The sequence below is a fragment of the Labrus bergylta genome, chromosome 17 (genome assembly GCF_963930695.1).
Source record: "Labrus bergylta chromosome 17, fLabBer1.1, whole genome shotgun sequence".
In the NCBI taxonomy this organism is placed as follows: Eukaryota; Metazoa; Chordata; class Actinopteri; order Labriformes; family Labridae; genus Labrus; species Labrus bergylta.
The window spans coordinates 22,806,547-22,827,692 of record NC_089211.1 but is presented as its reverse complement, the minus strand read 5'-3'; the positions used below and the strand labels follow the sequence as shown (position 1 = coordinate 22,827,692).

The 21,146-nt window shown below is 41.4% G+C and overlaps 2 protein-coding genes across 3 annotated transcripts in view; one reads left to right on the top strand and one right to left on the bottom strand.

Annotated features, from left to right (window-relative positions):
* Positions 1–1,868: 1,868 nt before the first annotated feature.
* On the bottom strand, positions 1,869–18,669 carry LOC109980395 (secretory carrier-associated membrane protein 1). 2 transcript variants are annotated; one of them, XM_065965616.1, is made up of 9 exons: positions 18,415–18,669; positions 13,146–13,223; positions 11,409–11,516; positions 10,773–10,884; positions 9,451–9,579; positions 6,808–6,967; positions 6,066–6,167; positions 5,595–5,712; positions 1,869–4,973 (listed from the first exon to the last, which is right to left on the bottom strand). In XM_065965616.1, the coding sequence occupies exons 1-9, from the start codon at positions 18,469–18,471 to the stop codon at positions 4,824–4,826; spliced, it is 1,014 nt and encodes a 337-aa protein (XP_065821688.1). In that variant the 5' UTR covers positions 18,472–18,669; the 3' UTR covers positions 1,869–4,823. The 2 variants fall into 2 exon arrangements, with proteins under 2 accessions (XP_065821688.1, XP_065821689.1); XM_065965617.1 differs by lacking the exon at positions 18,415–18,669 and adding an exon at positions 14,031–14,162.
* Positions 18,670–20,294: 1,625 nt separating this feature from the next.
* ap3b1a (adaptor related protein complex 3 subunit beta 1a) overlaps positions 20,295–21,146 on the top strand; it is a 59,061-nt gene continuing 58,209 nt past the window's right edge. Inside the window, exon 1 of the mRNA XM_065965511.1 lies at positions 20,295–20,580. Coding sequence (XP_065821583.1) covers positions 20,453–20,580 — 128 coding nt within the window. The 5' untranslated portion in view covers positions 20,295–20,452. The remainder of the gene's footprint in view (positions 20,581–21,146) is intronic.

Here is a 21,146-nt window from a genome sequence, read left to right as displayed (position 1 = left end):
GACAAGAAATTTGGAGAACACATCATGTTGTTTTTCAAGTTATTTTCTGTCTAACACAATGATGTTTCAACTCATAAATACCTGAATTAAAAGTCAGATAATGTTGGTTCTTACTGGGATGATCATGTAGAGTATGTCGGTCAACCACAAACATACACTTCTCCTAAACCTGCGTCTGCTCCCTGCAGACAAGTAATCATATATGTACATGAAATCCACTGACAGCTGTTAGCAGAGCAGGTGACGAGCAGAGGAGGAGGAACATGTTAACAGGGTACAGTTAGTCTGTACAGTTAGTCTGGTTCTGTTTCCACACTCCCGCTCTGTTTAAAGGCCATTAAAGAAAAGAAGTCCTTCACCCTGTTATTCCTCCTCGGTGCCCCTTCCTGTTGGCAGTCACTCTGGTCTGCTACCTGCTTCCTCTTCTGTGAGACTGTTTCTCTGTTTTATTTCACACACGTCTGTTTGAAGGACTCAGCACTTGGTCTTTACGAAGTGTGTGAGTGGACATGATTTATGCTGCCTCTTTCCTACCAGTTCACCACTGCTGAAAACCCGGTGGAACGTACACTCACACAAGTGCTCTACTTAAGGTCAAATGTTTGGTACTTGTGTTTCCTTAAGTGTCTTTGTTTAATACGATGATTATTCTTTTTTCATTCTTCATTGTAGAGACAGGACAGTGGACAGAGGCGGAAATCAGGGGAAAGAGAGCGACGTGCGGGAAAGGAGCCACAGGTCAGACTCGAACCCGGACCGCCCGACTGAAGGACTAAACCCTCCATACGTGGGGCATGCGCTACAACCACTGCGCAACCAATTAATATGAAACATTATCATGACCCTATGGAAGCCCTACACGGACATCAACACATTTTAGTAACCTGTGATGACGATTTATGGCGCCAACAGAACGCCATTTAGGGGGGAATGTTGTGCTTCGAGTGCAGCTTGTGACACATGGGGTCGAGGTCGTTCCTCGTCAGAGCAGGCCAGGCAGACAGACAGTATTTGGAGCTCCTGCTGGGCATCTTGCGCTCCTCCTCAACACCGTAACACACTGTGACTCTGAACATTTATTAAACTTATAATACACTCAGGAAACAAAGAACGTTTGATTAAACTCTGTTGAATTAGTCATTTCACTGAAATTATTTGAATACTGCCTTAAATGCAGAATATTTTGGGCAGTGGTGCAGTGGATGGTGCTGTTGCCTCAAAGCCAAAAGGTTCCTGGTTCAAATCCCAACAGGGCCTCTCTGTGTGGTTTGCATGTTCGCCCCCTGTGGCTTCCTCCTACAGTCCAATGACATGCTTGATAGGTTAACTGGTGGTAAATCGTCCGTAGTTGTGAATGTGAGTGTGTCTGGTTGTTTCTATATGTCAGCCCTGTGATTGACTCGGGACCAGTCCAGGGTGTAACCCCGCCTCTCGTCCAATGACAGCTAGGATCGGCTCCAGCACCCCGCGGCCTTGAATGAGTTTGTTGTGTACAGACAATGGATAGATGGATTGTTACTATGGGTACTTCTAAATTGCATCTGTGTTTCCTTTACTCACTTCCCTCACCTTAGTCCCTCCCACCAGAGATGCATGGAGAGACGCAAGGAAACGAAAAATAAGAGACATGAGAAGTACCCAATGTCAACTAGTTTTCCACTTGGTCACGTTGGCATTGAAGGGGATTTAATGTCATTTTTTTTTGTTGTTGACTACTGACCTCTTCTGGTTATCTTCTAGTAGTGCAGTTAATTTAAATATTCAGCTTGTTGCTTTAAAAAAGAAAGATACATGATAATTATAAAAGGACAAAGATCAGTTTTAAACGATGGAAAATCTTTTCACAATAAGAGAAACCGTGAAACACATACAGAAGAAGATTTTTATTCAGTGTTAATACAATAAATATACAAAACTCAAAGTACTCGACATGCGGCTGAAGGTGAAACCAGATAAGAGTGCATTTTTAAAATCACATCCAAATTTTTAGAGCAAAGAGCCGACCGTTTGTAAACCGTACAAAATATACAAACATCCAATTCTACTTTATTTCTGTGAATTATTTCATTAAAATCTGGAGTTAGAGATGACTACTTTTCAATTAGATCCCAGTGTTTTCTACCACAGGGCTTGTTGATTTTGAAGCTTTAAAGCCACAGTCCATTTACAGTACAGCACACAGTTCACGTCTAGCGCTTCTCATTACTTAAACAAATGAAGAATAACAGCAGGTGCCTCTCCAGTCTGATTCTTTTTTTAAGGAATAATCTCATGTCGCTCTGCACACACATGTCCTTACACATGTACACAAGCACTGATCCAAATGAAACAGGTGTGAAACAATCAATTAGAAAGGAGCAAAATAAGGCAGGAAGGTCGGACGGATTTAAAAAGAAGGATCCCAGACACACACAGGCTTAAGACTTCAAAGGCTTAATTTCCTTTTTACACACACACACATGCATGCAACACACACACACAGAAGGCTTAACTGGCTTTAACATGAGACAAAAAAAAAAACACAATTGCAGCTCCCACTGGAGCAACGTCAGTATTATTTAGAAAAAAAAAGACACATTCAGAGATGTAGTTAGCGCGTTTAGAGTTGATGCATTATTAGAGTTGTGATTCGATTGTGCATGATTTCAGAGATCGTCATTCCACAGCATGCAAAGCAATTAGAACTGTAAAAGTACCGGCTGACATATTGATTACGCCTCCTCTTTTGTTTTTTTGTTTTATTTTTAAACCAGGGGGGGGGCGGTGTGTGTGTGTGTGTGTTTGATTCCTTTACAGTCTCATAGATGTTTGATTTTGTCATGCAAGTGAAGAGTTCATCCTGAGTAAAAAAAGAAAACTGAGGTAAGTCTCGCAGAGAAAAGCCGGAGACAAGTTCCACTCTTTCCTCTTCAGGTCACCTGTAGTATAAACATGCAGCTGTACGTACAGAGTGGTGGATGTCTGACCATTTGTTGACAGCGTCTTTAACTGACGAGTTTCAGACGAGATTTACAGATTAAAAAAAAAAAAAAAAAACAGGTTTCTGCTTCAAGTGAAAACTCTGCCAAAGAACTCAGCTGGTGTATTCATGGATGAACAATGGAGAGCAGGAAGGCGTGAAGACGGCGATATCATAAATATTCTTCCTTTTTGAAATGTTTACGTCGTGCAGACAGAATCTAAAGACGAGACTTAAAGTGCTTCTTGATTTAAACGGGGGATTGCTGTAGACAAACTTTCACCTTTCAGAGTTCATCCAAATGAAACAATCTGTGAAGTATCAAACACAGCGTACATGATGGAGAGTGGGTTCAGAGATTGGGAAATGTAGTTTAATCTACCTCTTCTGATTTATTAGTGTTACAGTTTACACGATTAATCGATTAACTGACTCGTCAATGAAGCGATCAGCCGTCATTTAAAGACTTCACAGTTATGCTAGCCGCTTAGACAACGTCAGCATTGTACGATTCTCAATGCTAACCACACTTTGAGTCAGTGTATTGTGTGTTTGCATGCTGACATTGTCCACAAATTGAATGGCTTTAACTTTGCTTGCTTGCGGTTGTAAACTAAAGTTAGAGACACATTTTAATTCAGATCTGACGATTACACAGGATAAAAAAAAACGTGAGCGATTGAACCGGTCACTACTCGTCCTTATGGCAACATGACTGTGTGTACCGAATGATACCACAATCTACGTCAAAGCTGCGGGGATCCTTCATGGAATACAACGTCAACATCTACCCAACAGAAAAAGTTAGAGGATCACCATCCTCAAGATTCGTCGACTTGGGAAATTTCATGACAATCAATGCTGTCTTGTTGAGATATTTTTGGAACTAAAGTTTGGGACTGACAGCTGCTACTTTACTACTAACACAGCTTTAAATGCAAATTAAAACATGTTTTTTTCCAATTTCTTTAAATTCAGATTTTTGCTGCTACACTATAATTTCCAAAGTTGGTTAAAAAACGAAGGGAACACGTCAATCCAAGTGTTTGATACTTTAACAAATACAATTTTGGGTAACATTTCAAATCAATTCAGTTGGACTACACCTGTTTGAAAACGATATTTAGAGGAAAGCAGAGAAGTAGAAAGGCAAGGCAGTGAGCTGGAATGCACGGCATTCATCTTCAACAATACGCGGTCACTCCACTGGGGGGCAGCGGTGGTCAGTTATGTCGTCTCAGCAGTTAAGCGTAAAGAAGTCAGAAGGCTGCAGCCTGCATGTGCACTGACAAACAACTAGAGAGGAAAAAAGAAGACTTCCATGTGTCCAATAAATAATAAATCATAACGAGTGGATAATACTAAAAGAGCGAGTAGTGATTGTTAAATCGAATTACACAAACAGCTGATGATCAGAAATGCCCTGGTTAAGTTAAGTTAAGAAAGACTTGGTTTTAGTTAGAGTAGAGACACGACATGTAAAGAGGCTGTTGGCCACACACACACACACACACACACACACGCACACACACACACACACACACAACCACACACAACCACACAACAAACTCACACAGAGAAGGTCAATCAGAGCACGCTGGTTTGAGTGGTAGAAGGAGTGCAGCGTCGGTGAGCGGGGGGCTCAGAGTCTGTGATGAGTTGCATGATGTTCGCCGGCCAGATGGAGTCCAAAAAGAAAACTAAAATCCTGTCTGATTGTTTTTCTCTATGAATCATAAAAACCGCTTTGCTGTCGTCAGAAAGGCTGTGAAAAACTCTCCGTGCGTTCAAACAGGGCAAAGAACGAAGACGAAGAGGAAGAGTGTTAGACGGGAAAAAGATGTGACGAGCTCTCTTAAGCCAATCAGATCTGCTCCTTGAAGGATGTCTGGGCGGCCCTGGAGGCGGCGGTAGCAGCAGCCGTCTGGACCGTCTTGTTGGACATGACGCCGGTGGCAAACTCCTGCTGGGCCCGCTCAAAGCTGGCTCCGGTGGTCCGGTACATCGCATGGACCTGACAAAGGAGGACAGGGACAAAAAATATAAATGACCACAGATGAAGAGGCTTTGGAGAGGAATTTGGGAATTTAACCAAAACTACTGCATATACATATGGATATGGATAATTAGTGGATTCAAACTAATTTGGAATTTGTCCAGTAGATTGTCAAAGCCTGGAGCATGGGCATGACTTTAATGGCTGCAACTTAATACTATGGGGAACAAAAGGCCTTGAGTTGATGTCATTTTCTCACTTAAAGGCTCAATTTTTATTGAAAGTGTCAACAACACAGACAGGATTCCTAATGAGAAAGACTTTTTAGTGAAGGAAAAAGAATCCTTTTTTAAAAAAACAAACACAGATTTTAAATCGCCCTTTTCGAATCCAAGGGACCCTAACCCACTGACAGAAACACAAGGTGTATGTTGCAGATTAAGGAAGTTACTGGTGTACAGCCGCTGTGACCAGTTCTTCTGATTTCATTTGGAGTCTTACACAAATACTGAGTTAGTTGTGGCGCTATTCCAAAATAGTTTTTTTGTAAGTCTAAGTTAAGTAAAAAAAGTGCCCAGGTTAAAAATATGCCAAGTGCGGGTTAAGAGAGAGTTGATGTTGTGTGTGTGTGTGTGTAACCTTTTTGAACATGATGAGAGACATGACAGCCAGCGAGGTGAAGAGAGCAGCGATGAGGATCATGATGATGCCCACAGGGATGCTCTTATTCAGGCCGGTCAGAGCTGAGATCCATCCGCTGAGGAAGAGAGAGAGAGAGAAAAAAAAAGTGCTTGTCTGTTTATTTTTTTATTTTCGACAATGAACTTGAAGTTTATGGTGACTCAGTCCCACCTACAGCATCCTGCGGTCATAAAAACTAAATGGTGCATCAAATGAGGATTTCTTCCACAGATGAAAATAGTCCCAAACAAAAAATAATAAAATTAAACTCCTAAACTTCATCATCCAGCAGTTTAAGGATACCAATGTAGGAAAGACATCAATAAATCCTTTATGTCTTTGGTACATAATGCAGCACATGTTTGTGTCTTAGCATGTACAGTTCTGTTTAAGCAGCAGACATAAACAATGGAATATTTATTTTCTCACCTTGCGCCCCAACCAGATATACCGATACACTGGAGAACATAGACGCCGAACTGACAGATGTACACGAAGAAGAAAACAAAGAACCTGAACGAGCTGTCACTCCTGGAGACAGAGAGAGAGAGAGAGAGAGAGAGAGAGAGAGAGAAAGAGAGAGAGAGAGGGGAAGCAAGATGGAGAGAGAGAGAGATGGAGAGAGAGAGAGAGAGAGAGAGGGAGAGAGATGGAGAGAGAGAGAGAGAGAGAGAGAGAGAGAGAGAGGAGAGAGATGGAGAGAGAGAGAGAGAGAGAGAGAGAGAGAGAGAGAGAGAGAGAGAGAGGGAGAGAGAGAGACAGAGACAGAGAGAGAGAGAGAAAGAGAGAGGGAGAGAGAGAGAGAGAGAGAGAGAGAGGGGAAGCAAGATGGAGAGAGAGAGAGAGAGAGAGAGAGAAAGAGAGAGGGAGAGAGAGAGAGAGAGAGAGAGAGAGAGAGAGGGAAGCAAGATGGAGAGAGAGAGAGAGAGGGAGAGAGAGAGAGATGGAGAGAGAGAGAGAGAGAGATGGAGAGAGAGAGAGAGAGAGAGGGAGAGAGAGAGAGATGGAGAGAGAGAGAGAGAAAGAGAGAGAGATGGAGAGAGAGGGAGAGAGAGAGAGCGAGAGAAAGGGAGAGAGAGAGGGAGAGAGAGAGGGAGAGAGAGAGAGAGAGATTAAAAACAACATTTCTTTGTTTGCACATCTGATTTGTGAATGCGTGCGTGTTGTTCACCTGAATGCTCCGTAAAGCGGTCTGTACCAGCAGACGAAGGAACACGGCGTGAAGAGCATGAACCAGAGGATGGCGAGGCCAAAGTCCACGCCGCGCGATGCATCCACACAGAACCAGGCGAGACAGCCGATCAAGTTAGCCAGCAGAGTCCCTGTGTGAACTGAGGGGCAAACACATGAACAGTTCAAGAGTCTGAACGCAGCCTTTCAGTGAGAGTGGAGCAGCATGCAGCCTGGATTTGTTGGAAGTGGACGGCTATATATTTCTTCTTTGAGGCTGGTGCTGCAGAGTGTCCAGTGTCCTGCCAGCTCCAGCTCAGGATGGAAATAAGGAAACACAGACGCTTAATATTTCAACATGTAACACAGTGCAGGACTGAGAACAGAACACACGCAAAGGCACGTCTATAATTCATGATTACCATTCGTTCTTGGGGTCCTAACAGTGATAGAAGAGATTTGACATCACTGTGTGAGAAATGACATCAGGCTGCTGGAAGGCAGACACAGGATTTAGGAGCCGTGCTGCTGTGAGCTCATGATCTCTTCTCTACTTGTGCTTTTACTACTTTGTTTGAAACTCCCTGCTTTAAATCAGGCTCTGACGTGGGACGTACTGAAACAAAGAGTTTTAAAATCATACAAAACACGGTGCTGGAAGTCGAGTAAAAAATTGACAAACTGCGGCTCAAAAACAGAAGAAACAGAAAATAAAACGTGATTAAAGTGATGCTCTGTGAGGAAAATAAAGACTTTAATGGAGGGCTTTGTGTGCCCTCAACATGTATCTAGTTCTCTGCCCAAACTAACCTTTAAGCGATCATCTGACCCCCTTCCCTTCAGCAGCCACATGACTGCACCACGTGCCCTCATCATGTGGCTGCTGAATGCCATTCAAAGCTGTTCACCCCCCCCCCCCCCCCCTCCCCCCGATCACACATGCTGAATGTAACTTTTAAACACTAGCAGGACTGAGCGGTGGAGCTCATAAGCAAGTGTCCAGTTGAGGTTGAATCATAAAAAATAGCTTTAGTATGGTGAAAATGTGATGCATGTAGACCTATATTTTATTATTTAAACCTTAATAAGTCTCTTTTGGAGGATTTTTATTAGGAATGTAGTTTAAAGGCATTTTATTTAGACTACATCTTTTCATTCCTCTTCTTCTTTGAGTGTTATTTTGGCATTAAGTCCTTTAACGTTTGGCTGATTCAGTAAATATCACCTAGACTGGTAAGTTTGCACACCCAGAGAATAAAAGCTTCCTATTGGTACATAATATAAACTACAAGTCAATAAAAACAAGCTGATTTAAGGCTGTAACGCAGAGTTTCAACGAAGGGGGAAGTGACTTTTTTAAGGTCATTTCTTTCACCCCAATAACCCTTATATGTTGGTACTTCACAGTTATAAACAAACATGTTTCTATTCAAGCAGTATCTCAATCAATGTGTGTGTGTGTGTGTGTGGGGGGGGACTTTAATTTCTAATGTGTGACTGAAGCTGGAAGCAGAAATCCACTTTTTAGAACTTGACTGAATCATTATCCTTGTTGCAGCCAACAAAGCTGGACAACAAGCCGACCTGCTGTACGGTACGAAGGGGGGTTGCAGAGCTTATCTGGGGATGCTTAACTTCCAGGAGGAAAAAGAATGCATAGTTTTATACCTGCAGGGATGGAGGCCCTGGCATAGAGTGCATGACTGTTTAGAAATGTGCATGTGTCTCCTCCGAGGTGCCACTGAGCTGACTGAACATTTCTCATGAGATCTAGAGCATCTGGCTCATTGCTCCACCTCAGAAATATAAGCCATCTTCCTGCAGTCTCTCTCTCTCTCTCTCATCCAGACCAGCTTCTGCACCATTGTCTCTTTTTTTTACTTTTATATCTGTATGACACTACAACTTATATATTATTTAAAATGTGTTTGTTTGGGTGATAGAAAGGAGCTTTAGGTACGGGGATCGTCCCATGACGCACAATAAAAAGTGTGGCACTTGTTCAGTAAGTCTGCATCGGTGTGATGGAGGGAGGAACAACCTTCTCTCACTCCACTCTCGGAGGTTTTGGATGGCACTCAATGTGTCGAACCCTCCACTGAACACAAACGGAGAGAAAGTGTGAAGGCAGAGGGTGCAGGGAGTGGTTTGAGAAAAGGTCCTTTGCGTTAGTGAACTCTTCAACACCCTTCACCACACCATGCTCACACACACACACACACACACACACACACACACACACACACACACACACACACACACACACACACTGATGATACAGACTTCCCACGCCTCATAATCAGTGTTATTGTTGGTTGATTTCCTTGATTTTGTGATAAATTATCCGACTTTGGCGACTCCTCGCGACTTTTTGTCACGGCCCATGATCCGGGTTAAATCAAATCGCTTAACAGAGAAAACAGAAGTCAATCCTGACATCTGAGAAGCTGGAAGTAGAGAAAGTTTTGTATCTTTATCCTAAAATAACGACATCAATAATCAAGATCGCTGCAGGGTATTGCTTGAGAAGACGTCATTGCTTGAGGCGATTGCAACCTGATGAATTTTTTGCATTTTTCTGGGTTAATTCACTCCGCTCACTCCGTTGTGCTGCACCATGAAGAAAACAGAAAGGGTTACTCACACATCCAGAGGTAATACATGATCTTGACTGTCTTCTGAAACTCTACAGGGATGTCCACTGTGATGTCGTGGTAGAAGCAGGGGCCCACAGGGAGGTTCTCCGGGAGGGGAGGCCAGTTGTTTTTCCTGCCTGAAACAGCACACAGACAGTTTTATAAGTGACTGCAGAGTTTTCAAAGCTGTGAAAGAAGAGGAGAAACATTCTCGTTGCTGCTGAGCTGCCTGTTAACACGTATTCAAAAAAAGAAATACTACTACTACATGTGCAATAACACAAGCATGATGATTTCCTGCCTAGATTCTTGAACACCCTTTAATAAACCCACCATATGCTCTGCGAGGTGACTCGTTTGTGCTCGAGGATTAAAACAGAAGCTACAGAACAGCAGCCATATGTACGAGCTCTGCAGGGAAGCTAAGAGAATTCAGAAGAATAGTTTCACCATTTAGTGAAAGTACACATATTTGTTTTCTAGCCAACAGTTTGGTTCAGAAAGCAACCATCATATCGCTAAATATAAAGCAAGAGCCTGAGCTGAGCTGAGTGGCCCGTGTGCAGTCTTTGATTCAAAGATGAACTTTCCTGCAGGGACAAGAAATCGTATCTTATTGTAGAATACATCCTGCAGCATTCTCACCATGACTTCTTGCAAAAATTCACTCGAAGGCTAGCAGGAAAAAAAAAATCCCCTTAAAGTGGGGGAGTAAAGATTTTCAGTTTGCCACACAAACAAAAAAAAAAGGAAGTTTTGTGCATAGAAAAAGACTAAAAACACACACTAGAAGCTGATCCAATTACATTTTAATGAGAATTTATCACCACATGTAACGCTTCGGACCCTCACCCTTCATCAGACATGAACAAGTGAGAAGACACACCTCCTCATACCGTATATACAACCTCATAGAAGTTTTGTGCATGTAAAAAAAACAGTTTCAGTTGTTAATTATTTGTTGATCAATCACGCCCCCTGCAAAGTGCAGAGGTATCCCTTTGGCTGTCTAAGCACCGCTAGTTGGGAATCATGATGAACAGCTAAGCTAATTGCCCCCTACCCTCAGCTCCATGTGTGCAAAGACATTTAGGTTGTATTGTTCTTCTTGTGCAATGTGAATTTAATTTTTTTAACATCAAAGTTTGAAATGAAAATGGTATGTTATGTGCATCAGATTTATGGAGTTATCCAATGTTTCTGCAGAGGAAAATATATCTAAATCTGGACCCAACAGCAGGACAACCCTCAGCGGAACTACTAAGAAGAAAAGTAAAAAAAAAACAACGGATGAGCGATCAGAAGTTGTGTGTTGGTGTTTGATGCTGACCTCCTGAAGCGCTGAGCGACTGCATTTCTCTCTCCCGACGGTCCAGCTCTGCCGCCTTCCTTTCCAGCTCCTCCTGTCTCCTCAACAGCTCAGCGGCCCCCCGAGACTGATCCTACACACACACACACACACACACACACACACACACACACACACACACACACACACACACACACACACACACACACACATCATACAAAACAGATGTCAACGCTGGATTGTGTGTGGAAGCCTGCTCATATGGAACTCTCTGTTCCAGCATTTGGGACACTTCAACAGGTGCAGCACCCCGAGCCGGAGGGGAGACATCACAACGACATGCTCCCCCCCAAAGGCTGCAGACAAAATAGAAATAATACCACAAACAGTTATTTCCTGTGGCTGTCTGGATTTCTCTCTCTCCCTCAAACAGACAGAATACAACCCTCCTGCTGAGCCACTTTTCAGTCTCCAGACTCAGCATGAAGCCAGCAGGCATGGTAATGCGTTTTCCGCCTTTCTGTCTGAATCTCTGCTGCCGATGGATGCAGGATTAATCTGTCAGCTACACCAACAAAACACACAATAGTGGCCGCACAATGACAGCAAATAGCATCAAGCTAAAGAAAACAAGCGTCTGGTTCCAGTCAGTCATACCTGTGCCTGAGACTGCGAGTAGGCCGGAGGCTCCTCTGTGGGTTTCATGATGGCGGGTTGTGTGTTGACGGTGGGTCCTGCAGTCTTGGGTGCCATACCCGCAGGCGCCTTTGGAGAGAACACACACATACATTTATAGACGAACCCTGCTGTCGTGTCAGTTCACAAACACTCTAAAGATTTCTCACGCCACTTCTTCAGGAGGTGATCTTGCCATATTTTCCTGTCGATTCAGACAAGTAGAGAGTGATCTGATCTGCTTGGAAGATCATCGATTTGTAAATATCAAACACGTCTAGCATTTACGATCCAATATCCTGTTGTGTGGGGGAACGCAGAGGACAGCCTGAGCTCGCACTCTGAGGGTGTCACATGGATTAGGAACACGAGCTGACTGAAGAGAAACGCACAACAACCGCAGCAAATCTCTTTTTTTTTTTTACTCCCGTCAAGCTTGATTTCTAACATGTACAGCCCATGATCACGCCATTTCCATGACTCTCATTTTCTCCATGAATTTGAAAAGTAGTCCAAAAACTATCACCAGTTCTTCCTAACTGTTGTCTGCCATGTTTGTGTTCTCCAACGTTGTTTTTGACCGCGAGAGATTTAACCACATTTCATTTTTGAGGGTCAGGACTTTGGCGTTTTGGTCATGTGGTTTGCGCTCCACAAAATACAGGAAACAGAAAAACTGTCATTTCCAGCATCAGTTGTCATCATGTGAGTGATCTTTCACAATCGATCCCCGGCTCCTGCAGCCACATGTCTGACGTGTCCTTGGGCAAGACGCTTACGCTGCGTTCCATTGCAAGTCGAAAGTCATATAATTATGTGACGGTTTTTACGACTTACGATCTGAGTTAAAAATTGACAAACCGATCTTTCTGCGTACCTGTTATTGTGTTCACGGCTGTATTGCTGTATTGCTCAATTCCACCGACTCAGTCTACGTCGATTTTGCCCGAGTTTACGATTTGGAATTCCGACTTGAATGGCCGCTCCACTGCACTTTTTTCTGAGTCGGAGGTCGTTTTTTTCCCCCCCGAGTTCGGAGCGCAATGGAATACAGCAGCGGCGTATGGTTGTGTATGAATGGATGAGTTACTTCTGATGGTCACTTTACACAGCAGCCACTGTCATCAGCGTGTGAATGTGGAGGTGTGACATGCGGTGTAAAAGCCCATTTAACAGAAATATAAATAAGAGTAAATCATCTCAGAAATGATGTGAGCACTTAATCCAAGTTTAAATAAAAAGAAAAGTTAGCTTGTTCCCTTCTTTAACAATTATTACCTTTAGAATTAAAATGTTTAATTCACCAGAAGAAGAACTTCAGAGTAAAGTGATTTGAGTTTTCAGGTTTTTCATTTCTATGCTCCGATTCCAAAAATAGTCACAAAGCCTTCAGGAAGCATACTTGTTAAACGTGTGTGTCATTCCTTTGATGATACGTAGGCGTAACGAGCACAGGGAAACAACACGGTGCTCAGGAACTTGTTCAACGCCACATTTAACACAATCTTTGGAGGAGAGAGGTGATGTTATTCTCTCTGTTATCAAACAGGTAGGAGGCTAGATTCAGAGAATTGTCACTTTTTTTCCAAAGAATACATTTTTGAGTAAGTCTTCAAATGGTTGCTGCATAAGTTCAATTGATTCATTTCTATCTTAATAATTTGAATGTTTATTTATTGTGTGAATCTATCATAGCTGGTCGAAGTGTCTGATACTCACTGGTTTGCCATCTGTGAAGGGATTATACTCCTCTAACCCCGGAGGAGCCGCCTGTCTTACTTGAGTCACTGATGGATCCTGAGGAAACAAAAAAAAAAAAAAAGAGATTCAAAAGATGAGAAGACTTTCAATAAGAGGACAAATCAGAAACAAGCGAAATAAATGTGGGAAATAACTCAAGAGAAAAACTGTGAGAATATCACAGCCTTGAGATGTCTCCTTGAGTTCGTACCACGGGGAAAGGAGTCAGAGCGAGGGTAAAGAAACCTTCCATTATTCTGCCACATCGAGGCTGAAAAGCCCTTTTTTTATTCTGAACAAAACAGGCCTATAATTCATGACTGGCAAAGATGAGATGATTCCAATAATTTTCACAGGAAGGCGTCTATAAATAGCTACATCCCCGAGTTTCAGTGAGCAGGGGGGTGGGAATGCTTCTGGCTGCTGAAGACAGAAATACAAATTTTTCTTGCGTGTTGGCGCTGGGCACAAAATCAAAGCACTAAAACACTTAATGCTCCTTTTTTTTTAAAACGCACAGTCTCGATCTGCAAGACAAGCGAACTCAAACAGCATAGTTCTCAAAACGCTTGTGAGTGACAGTTTTTACTACATGCTGCGTAAACACACGACCTGCAATGAAAGATGGAGCTTTCAGAAAAAAAAAAAACACCTTCATTGTTTTTAGGCTCTTTGCGGTACACTAATGTATATTTTATAGGCTGACACAAGAGTGCAGCTATGTTTACATATGGCGTGTATTCAGCTACTTCAAAAAGCTTCAGAGGTAACGACCGTCCTTCTTTTATTTGCATGTTAAATTCCTGTTCCTTCAGACATCAGCTAAGCGACAGTTTCTATGTTTGTTTTTCATAATAAGCTTACCATCAGCAGCTGTCAGTCACACACCAGTTTCATTCAAATCTTCAGCTGGAGATGAAAAATCCAATCCTGCTTATGCTATCCTCATCCAGTCTCCGTGTAGTCTCTCTCTCACTGCCTCTCCAAAGACAGACTCTTACATGGGAGCATCTCTTCCACCACCACACGCATACACAAGCAGGCTGCAACTTGTCACCAGACCGGGGCCATGAATATTTCAGGGTATGTTGTGTTTAAAGTTTAATGCCGCCTTATTGTGCAGGAGAAAAAAAAGAAAAAAGAAAAACCCCCATACATATTCACCAAGTTTTCACCTCTCATTCAGATGGAAGAAGGACCTCGTGTTCCCAGCCTGTTGCATGAAAATGTGAAAACTAAATTTGTGGTTATGCATATCCTGTCACACACGCTAACAAGATCTGAGACCTGCCATGGTCCTGATGTGGCTGCACGAGCAGGGGCAGAGGTGTCTTTGAATGAAGGATCCCAGCTAACACTTCATCACTTACTAGCTGGGTGAGATGGAAAAATATGCAATATATTTTTATAGATCAACATTCATGCGAATCACTAAATATAATTTCATCATGCTGCAAGATTCAAGAGTTTCCTGATAATGAGTGAGGCGTAAAGAAAACCCAGACTGTTCTCGAGGTGAAATCCAAAACAGGGGTACAACATGGAGGATGCAATATGTTGCAAGATGTTACGATACGATGCGTCGCCCATGGTAACAATAATTTTAAGACACAGCTATTCTGGGCTAACTTGTATTTCTTCAAGATAATCATAAATGAGTACATTATGATAATCTGATTAACTGAATGCCCCTAAAGGCAACGTGCAGCATTAAGATGTTTGGTGACAGTTTGGACTCTTTTCATGCTTCAATATCGTGACAGCCTTTCAAATGACCAAGTCAAATGAAATTGTTGAAAATGCCATTCATTTATTTAACCTTCATTGGCTCCACTTGTCCATATTTCCATACTGAAAAAAACACCCGCTTGCAACTCTTGCAGCAACTGCTGAGCGGTTAAAAACAAACTGTTTCCTCTTCTGGGTGGAACACCTGCTCAGACCTTATAAAGAGGTAACCATCAATCACAGCAGGAGATCCTTTACACAAAACACCACATATTCATTTGATCATCTTCTCTATGCAGTCAGATTTCTATCAGACAAGTCAGGGAGAAAGATTTTGCATTACCAGTATGCTGTACCAGCCCTTAAGAATACTGTTGATTTACTAGTACATCACACATTTTTTTTAAGCTGTAAGACTTTTCTTAACCAAAAGTGATCAAATCTTTAAGAAACACTGACTAAAGCCGTTTGATGTTGTCTCTTTAACACTCGCCTGGGAACACAGCATGTCCAGTGGGAGTGCTAATCGAGTTGTGGCTCGTTCCAGCTATGCTTGTTTTTTTACTTACGACTCCTTCAGTGTTTTTACTCTTGTACATTTTCAATGGGAAGGAACCAAACTATCAGCAGAGGTCTTATTCTCATCAAAACAAACTCTGTAATTGAAGCAGTTAAAACGCTAAATGAAGGACTCTGAGGTTAAAAAAATGGTCTATTGAACACTCTGTGGTAAACACAGGATCTCTGGTGAGGGGGGAAAGTGCTGAGCTGACACAAATATCTGTATAACGGATATCTGATTTTCTGGCAATAATTTCCTCATTTGTAGAATTTCACAATCTTTAACTCCTTTCTTTCCTTACACAGAAGTCATCTGGCAGCTCAAAGTATGTTTAGCAATGGAAGTATAAATTCTTCACATTCAGGTATCAAGCTTGTTCTATCAAACCCTCTAAAACCGACTGTGCCATTCCTGACATGGAGGCTCCAACATGTGACTCACTGCTTTGTCCACAACAGGAAAACCAGTTAGCTTTCATGTTCTGAGTGTGAACATCATTGTTATGTATGCTACACATACAACACAATTGTATTTCTATTAGAGAACTAGGCCAAAACATAAGGGAGAATGTCACGCATGACTAGAAGAGATGACATTAAGCAGAAAAAAACAAGTTGCCAGAGGGGACTCAGGCACCACATGTCGCCATGACGGCACCATATGATTTCATAAACTATTGAAGGAAAAAAGCTCAGAGAAAGGAACAATGTCTCCTCCGGCCAAAGAAAAAACATTGTGCCAACAAGTGAGAGAAAATTTGGCAGGACATCAGAGGGTTCACTGGTCATGTCAGTATGTCAATGTGGCTCCATGAACGATCCGAGTATTGTATGTCTGTAGGGTCAAACTGTGCCGACAGCTTCAGTTATTGTCTATTTTAATCTGTTCTTTTCAGATTTATTTTGGGGGATTTTCTTGAGAGAGTGGGGAAACGACATGCGGGAGAGGAGCAACAGGCCGGACTTGAACACAGGCCGCCTGCTTCGAGGACGACATCCTAGTCTGTACATGGGGCGTGCAAACTAACTGCTAGGCCACTGGCGCCCTAAACTGTTCTGAGGTTGAAGGTATAATATGCAACATTCTGAATATTAATAAAGCAAAACCCCCTCCCTCTTCATCAATTAGTCCTGCCACCACGTGGAGGAAGAGAGACAGCCCCGCCCGGCGTCCACTCAGGGAAGCTGTGATGACTTAAGATACTAAGATGACCTTCTAAGACGAGCTAACAACCAAATCTACTCTTTAAGATGCTTATCATTACTTTAAATTGATTGCAGAATCTTGTTTTCGTTTTTTTTTTTTTAGCAGTCGTCCACTGCTGTCTCTGTCTTACTGAACCCTGCTGGTGAAACAGGACGGAGCGGCGAGGGGAAGTGTGAAGACAGGAGGGGAGTGAGGAGCTGAGGGGCGACGGAGGCGTGTCTGAGGAGGGCGTTTGTTTTGATCTGAAAGTCGCATAGTAAGACTTTGAGAAAAAAAATACGTCTGACACTTATTCCAGATGGAGAAGTTGCAGAAGAAGTTCTCTGCATGCATTCCACAATCCACAAATATAATCAATGTTTTAAACTTGATACCAATCTGTAACAGTCAGATTAGACTAAGCTATCCTGCATATATCCACCAAAGCAGATAATCTGTAGCATTTCACAAGTCTTAAGTTATCAATTCACCATCAAAATAGTTGCAAAACCCTGAATATTTACTTCACTCGACTTATCAATAAGTCAGATAACCTTCCAGCTCAAGAAAATGCTAATGAGTGGCCGCTCTGGTGACCATGTTGAGTACACCTGATATGAGGAGAGAGAGAGAGAGAGAGAATGAAACACCAGTGTCGGCCTGCTGTGAGGGAGCTGTACAGCACACCATCAAAATAAATGCATGCTTTCACGATGACATGACAGTTATCACAAGGCCAACTGTGTGATGAAGGACAGCGGAAGAAAAATGTAAAACCACAACAATCACATTATGTATTCAGCATCCATGAACTTCTCTTTTCATCTGCTGCAGACAACCGCCTTTCTGATGCACGTAAACAATACATGTTGAAGTATTCTGTTGACACAGCTCTGTTGCAAATAATAAATACACATTTAATGCTCTTAACAGATGAATGAGGGTTTCACTTATTAATGAGGTCAGGTTGAAGAACACTTCTGTACACCACGCAATCTAAATGAGATATAGAGCTTAATCAAATATCAATACAGTGTTCTGGGATTGTAGTGTTATATCAAATGAATGCACCTTTGTGTTTTATATCATAGGGGGTTAAATGAGTGTTACATTTAGGGCCACACAAACTACACATCTGTTTTTTATTTTACTCCTCCCAAAAAGTTGTTGTTCAAGTCTTCTTTAAGGTGGTCTGTGATTGCACCTCATGTTAGGTCATTCTTACCATTTGTGATTCTCTTATGGAAAGTTTTAAGTATTATTCACGTTATAGGGGTCTAATCTAAACTGTAAACAACACTAGAACAACCAAGTATAGGAAGTATTAAAGTATAGGAAGTATTAAAGTATAGGAGGCATTAACATGTCCACTTTACAGGTTTTAAAAGGCATTGTGGGTCAGAGAGGTGGAAGTCAGGCTGCTAGGTGCAAATGGGATATCATAAGAAGCCATAGAGTTTAAATAAAACAACAAACAGGCAACCAGCTGCTGTATAAACCAATAGATAACACCTGTAATGCTAGGAAAGTTAGCACAAAATATGCTACCAGGTAACCTTTAAATGTTATGTCACACCAGTGAGATAAGTGAACCAACAATAAGTGACACAAAGAGTGAGTTAACATGACTCACCAGCAGCTACCCTAAACTTTAAGCAGCTTTCGAAAAAAAAACAAAAGCTACAGGAAAGAGAAGAACCAATCTCTGAGTTATAACTGAGAAATGAGCCAGAAGCTAATGCTAACGTGGCTAACGCAGCGAGCTAACGTTACCTGAAATGGGTTGCTGAACTCCGGGTCCGCGAAGGGGTTGCTGTCGATTCCTGACATTCTCCACAAGCGGATGCCTTTCCCTTTCGCTAAACGTGCCTCTCAAAAACTAACAATGACAGGTGATGTTAAAGATAACTACACTAAAGTGAAGAACAGAGATGTCACTGCCGTCGGAGGTGAAGTCAAAGTGTTGACTGAGTCCAGAGATTCTATCGAGGTGGAGATTGGTCACCAGCAGCTGCTCAAGGATCAAACAACCGGATACGAAGGGACGACAGCGGAAGTAAAGACATGTCACTTCCAAGAGGCGAAAAGGAAAGTTTCTCCAGTTCAATTATTTATGAAACTTCATGAATTGTGTTTATCCCTTTTGAAGACCTAATCTTGTAATTAATAAATAATAATAATAATAAAATAATAAATGAATACATTATTAATTAATTATTAACTATAATTATTATTATAAATATAATAATTATTAATTAATTAAAGTAATAATAGATTAATAATAATAATTATTATTTTTTAAAATTTTGATTTTGATTATGGATATACAAGTGGTTGCATCAAATATAATTTTTTTTTAAAGATTTATTTTTGGGTTTTTTATGCCTTTAATTGAGAGATAGGACAGTGGATAGAGTCGGATATCAGGGAGAGAGAGTGGGGAATGACATGCGGTAAAGAAGCCACAGGTGGGATGTAAACCCGGGCCGCCCGCTTGAGACTACAGCCTCCATACATGGGGCGCGCACAGTAACCACTGCACCCCATCAAAATAGTATTTAAAAAAATGACGACCAGTCTCCAAATTTAGAATAAATTAACCTAGGCATTAGGGGATTTTACACCCTTTTTACATGTGCTGATGCAACCCTTAATTTCTTCTCATGGGCACGTGCCCCAACAGATTTTTTATATCTGACAGGTGTTTTGTAAATATCTTATGTTATTTTTCTATTTCTCATTTTAATAAAGTGCAGTAGTAACCAATACTATTTTCAGTCCAATAAGACATTCTACTCATTCTATATATCATACCTGAAAAAGACAATAATCTTCTTGTTGAGTGAAGGTTGGAGGTCTATGTAACAACCTCTTAAGGAGCTGAGCCCCCCTAAAGGTTTGATCTTAAAATCGCCCCTGCCTATGTGTTTTAATGGAGAATTAAAACTGGTCTTAATCTTTCTGAATGATGATTTTCATCTTTACTGAAATACCCTTATTTTTAGTTATTAGTTCTAGCCTATGTCCAAATGCTGCCTCTTTTTGTCTTACATATAAAGCCAATATTTATAATTATATAGCTGATAAGACAAGCTTAGACGTTTTTTTTTTATATTAACTTGTATATAAAAAAGATTGTGTTGACCTTAATTTAGCTTGATAAGGCTGTTTCGCATACTTTCTGGTTTGTTTTCTATAAATGTAATAATTAATAATAATAATAATAATAATACTACTAATAATAATAATAATAATAATAATAATAATAATGTAATGTATATAATTTTCTGTTTACCACAAAAAAACATTAAACTAAATCTAAAATCTAGATTGATTATATATATATTTTTTTATCATATAGGAAGTTTTTCGTTATTTCGGCTACAAAAAAAATGGTTGACGAGTGCATCACTTTTCTTCACCATCTTTGCTCCCTGCGAAGAGCTCCGAAGAATCTACTGTACCGTTGTCACCATGACAACGCAACGGGTCGGGGGGGGGGCGTTCTCAACATAGATCTAGAAGTGTTAGTAGGAAGTGAATTGGCTCAGTTCATAGCATAGGGTACGGTTACAGGAGCATTGTCTAGAAGTTGTGGATCTATGTCCCGTCTGCTGCTGAAGCCCTGTCATGTGACACCAACTTGTCCAGCTCACACTTCCGCTACTGCGTGGAGAAAAAAAAAAAAGTTGAGTGAAATCTCGGGAGAAGTTTGTTTCTGCTACGCTACAATTACAAGGCTTAACTTAATGAGCAGTTTATAAGAGGAGGACATTACTCGGAAGGTTATTACACTTATTTGGAGTAAAGCATGTCGACAGCCGCCTTGTACAACGACCAAGGAGGAGCGGAGGCTGGCGTCGAAGCGGGTCAGGAGAACACCCCGACCTCCTCCAACTCCGGAGCTGCCTTTGGACTGTTCAGCGCTGACTTTAAAAAGTAAGATAGCTTAACATACATTCCCCCTGTCGTCAGTGATGTTTTCATAATTGTTAAAGTTGACTCAGCTGTGGTGAACTTTGCAGCTGCTAACTTCCAGTTTGGCTGACTTGATAAGAGAGCAACAGGTTTCTGCAACATCAACAAGCTAGTCAGTGATGGCGACTGGCTGTTAGATTGTTTCCTTTAGGGTGGCTTTCTGTGGCTTTCTGTGGCTTTTTGTGGCTTTTTGTGGCTTTTGTGGCTGTCCAGAACCACAAGTGACCATTTCAGATGTTTATTTCAAATGCTATTATTGCAATAACGTGTACATTGTGATTAATTGTGCAGCCCTAGTTGATACCTGTCGATACCACAGCAAATAAAACAATAATTAAATTAAATTATAAACTTTTTAATGGCTTATTGACACCTTTTGCTTTGTTTCTGTTGATGTAAATCCACTTTTAACAAGTGAGAGCAGGTTTAGTCAACAATAGAATAGAATAGAATTACTTTATTGATCCCAAACTGGGAAATTGTGGAGTTACAGCAGCAGGTTATCCAAACACACAATATGAGTAAAA

Bases quoted from the DNA above. Each gene is read 5' to 3' on its own strand.
- LOC109980395 (XM_065965616.1), bottom strand. From the start codon at position 18,471: ATGTCAGGAATCGACAGCAACCCCTTCGCGGACCCGGAGTTCAGCAAC. The intron at 10,885-11,408 runs GTATGACTGACT...GTGTGTGTGTAG, and splicing joins ACTCGCAGTCTCAGGCACAG to GATCAGTCTCGGGGGGCCGC. The intron at 6,968-9,450 runs GTGAGTAACCCT...TTTGCCCCTCAG, and splicing joins CATGTATTACCTCTGGATGT to TTCACACAGGGACTCTGCTG.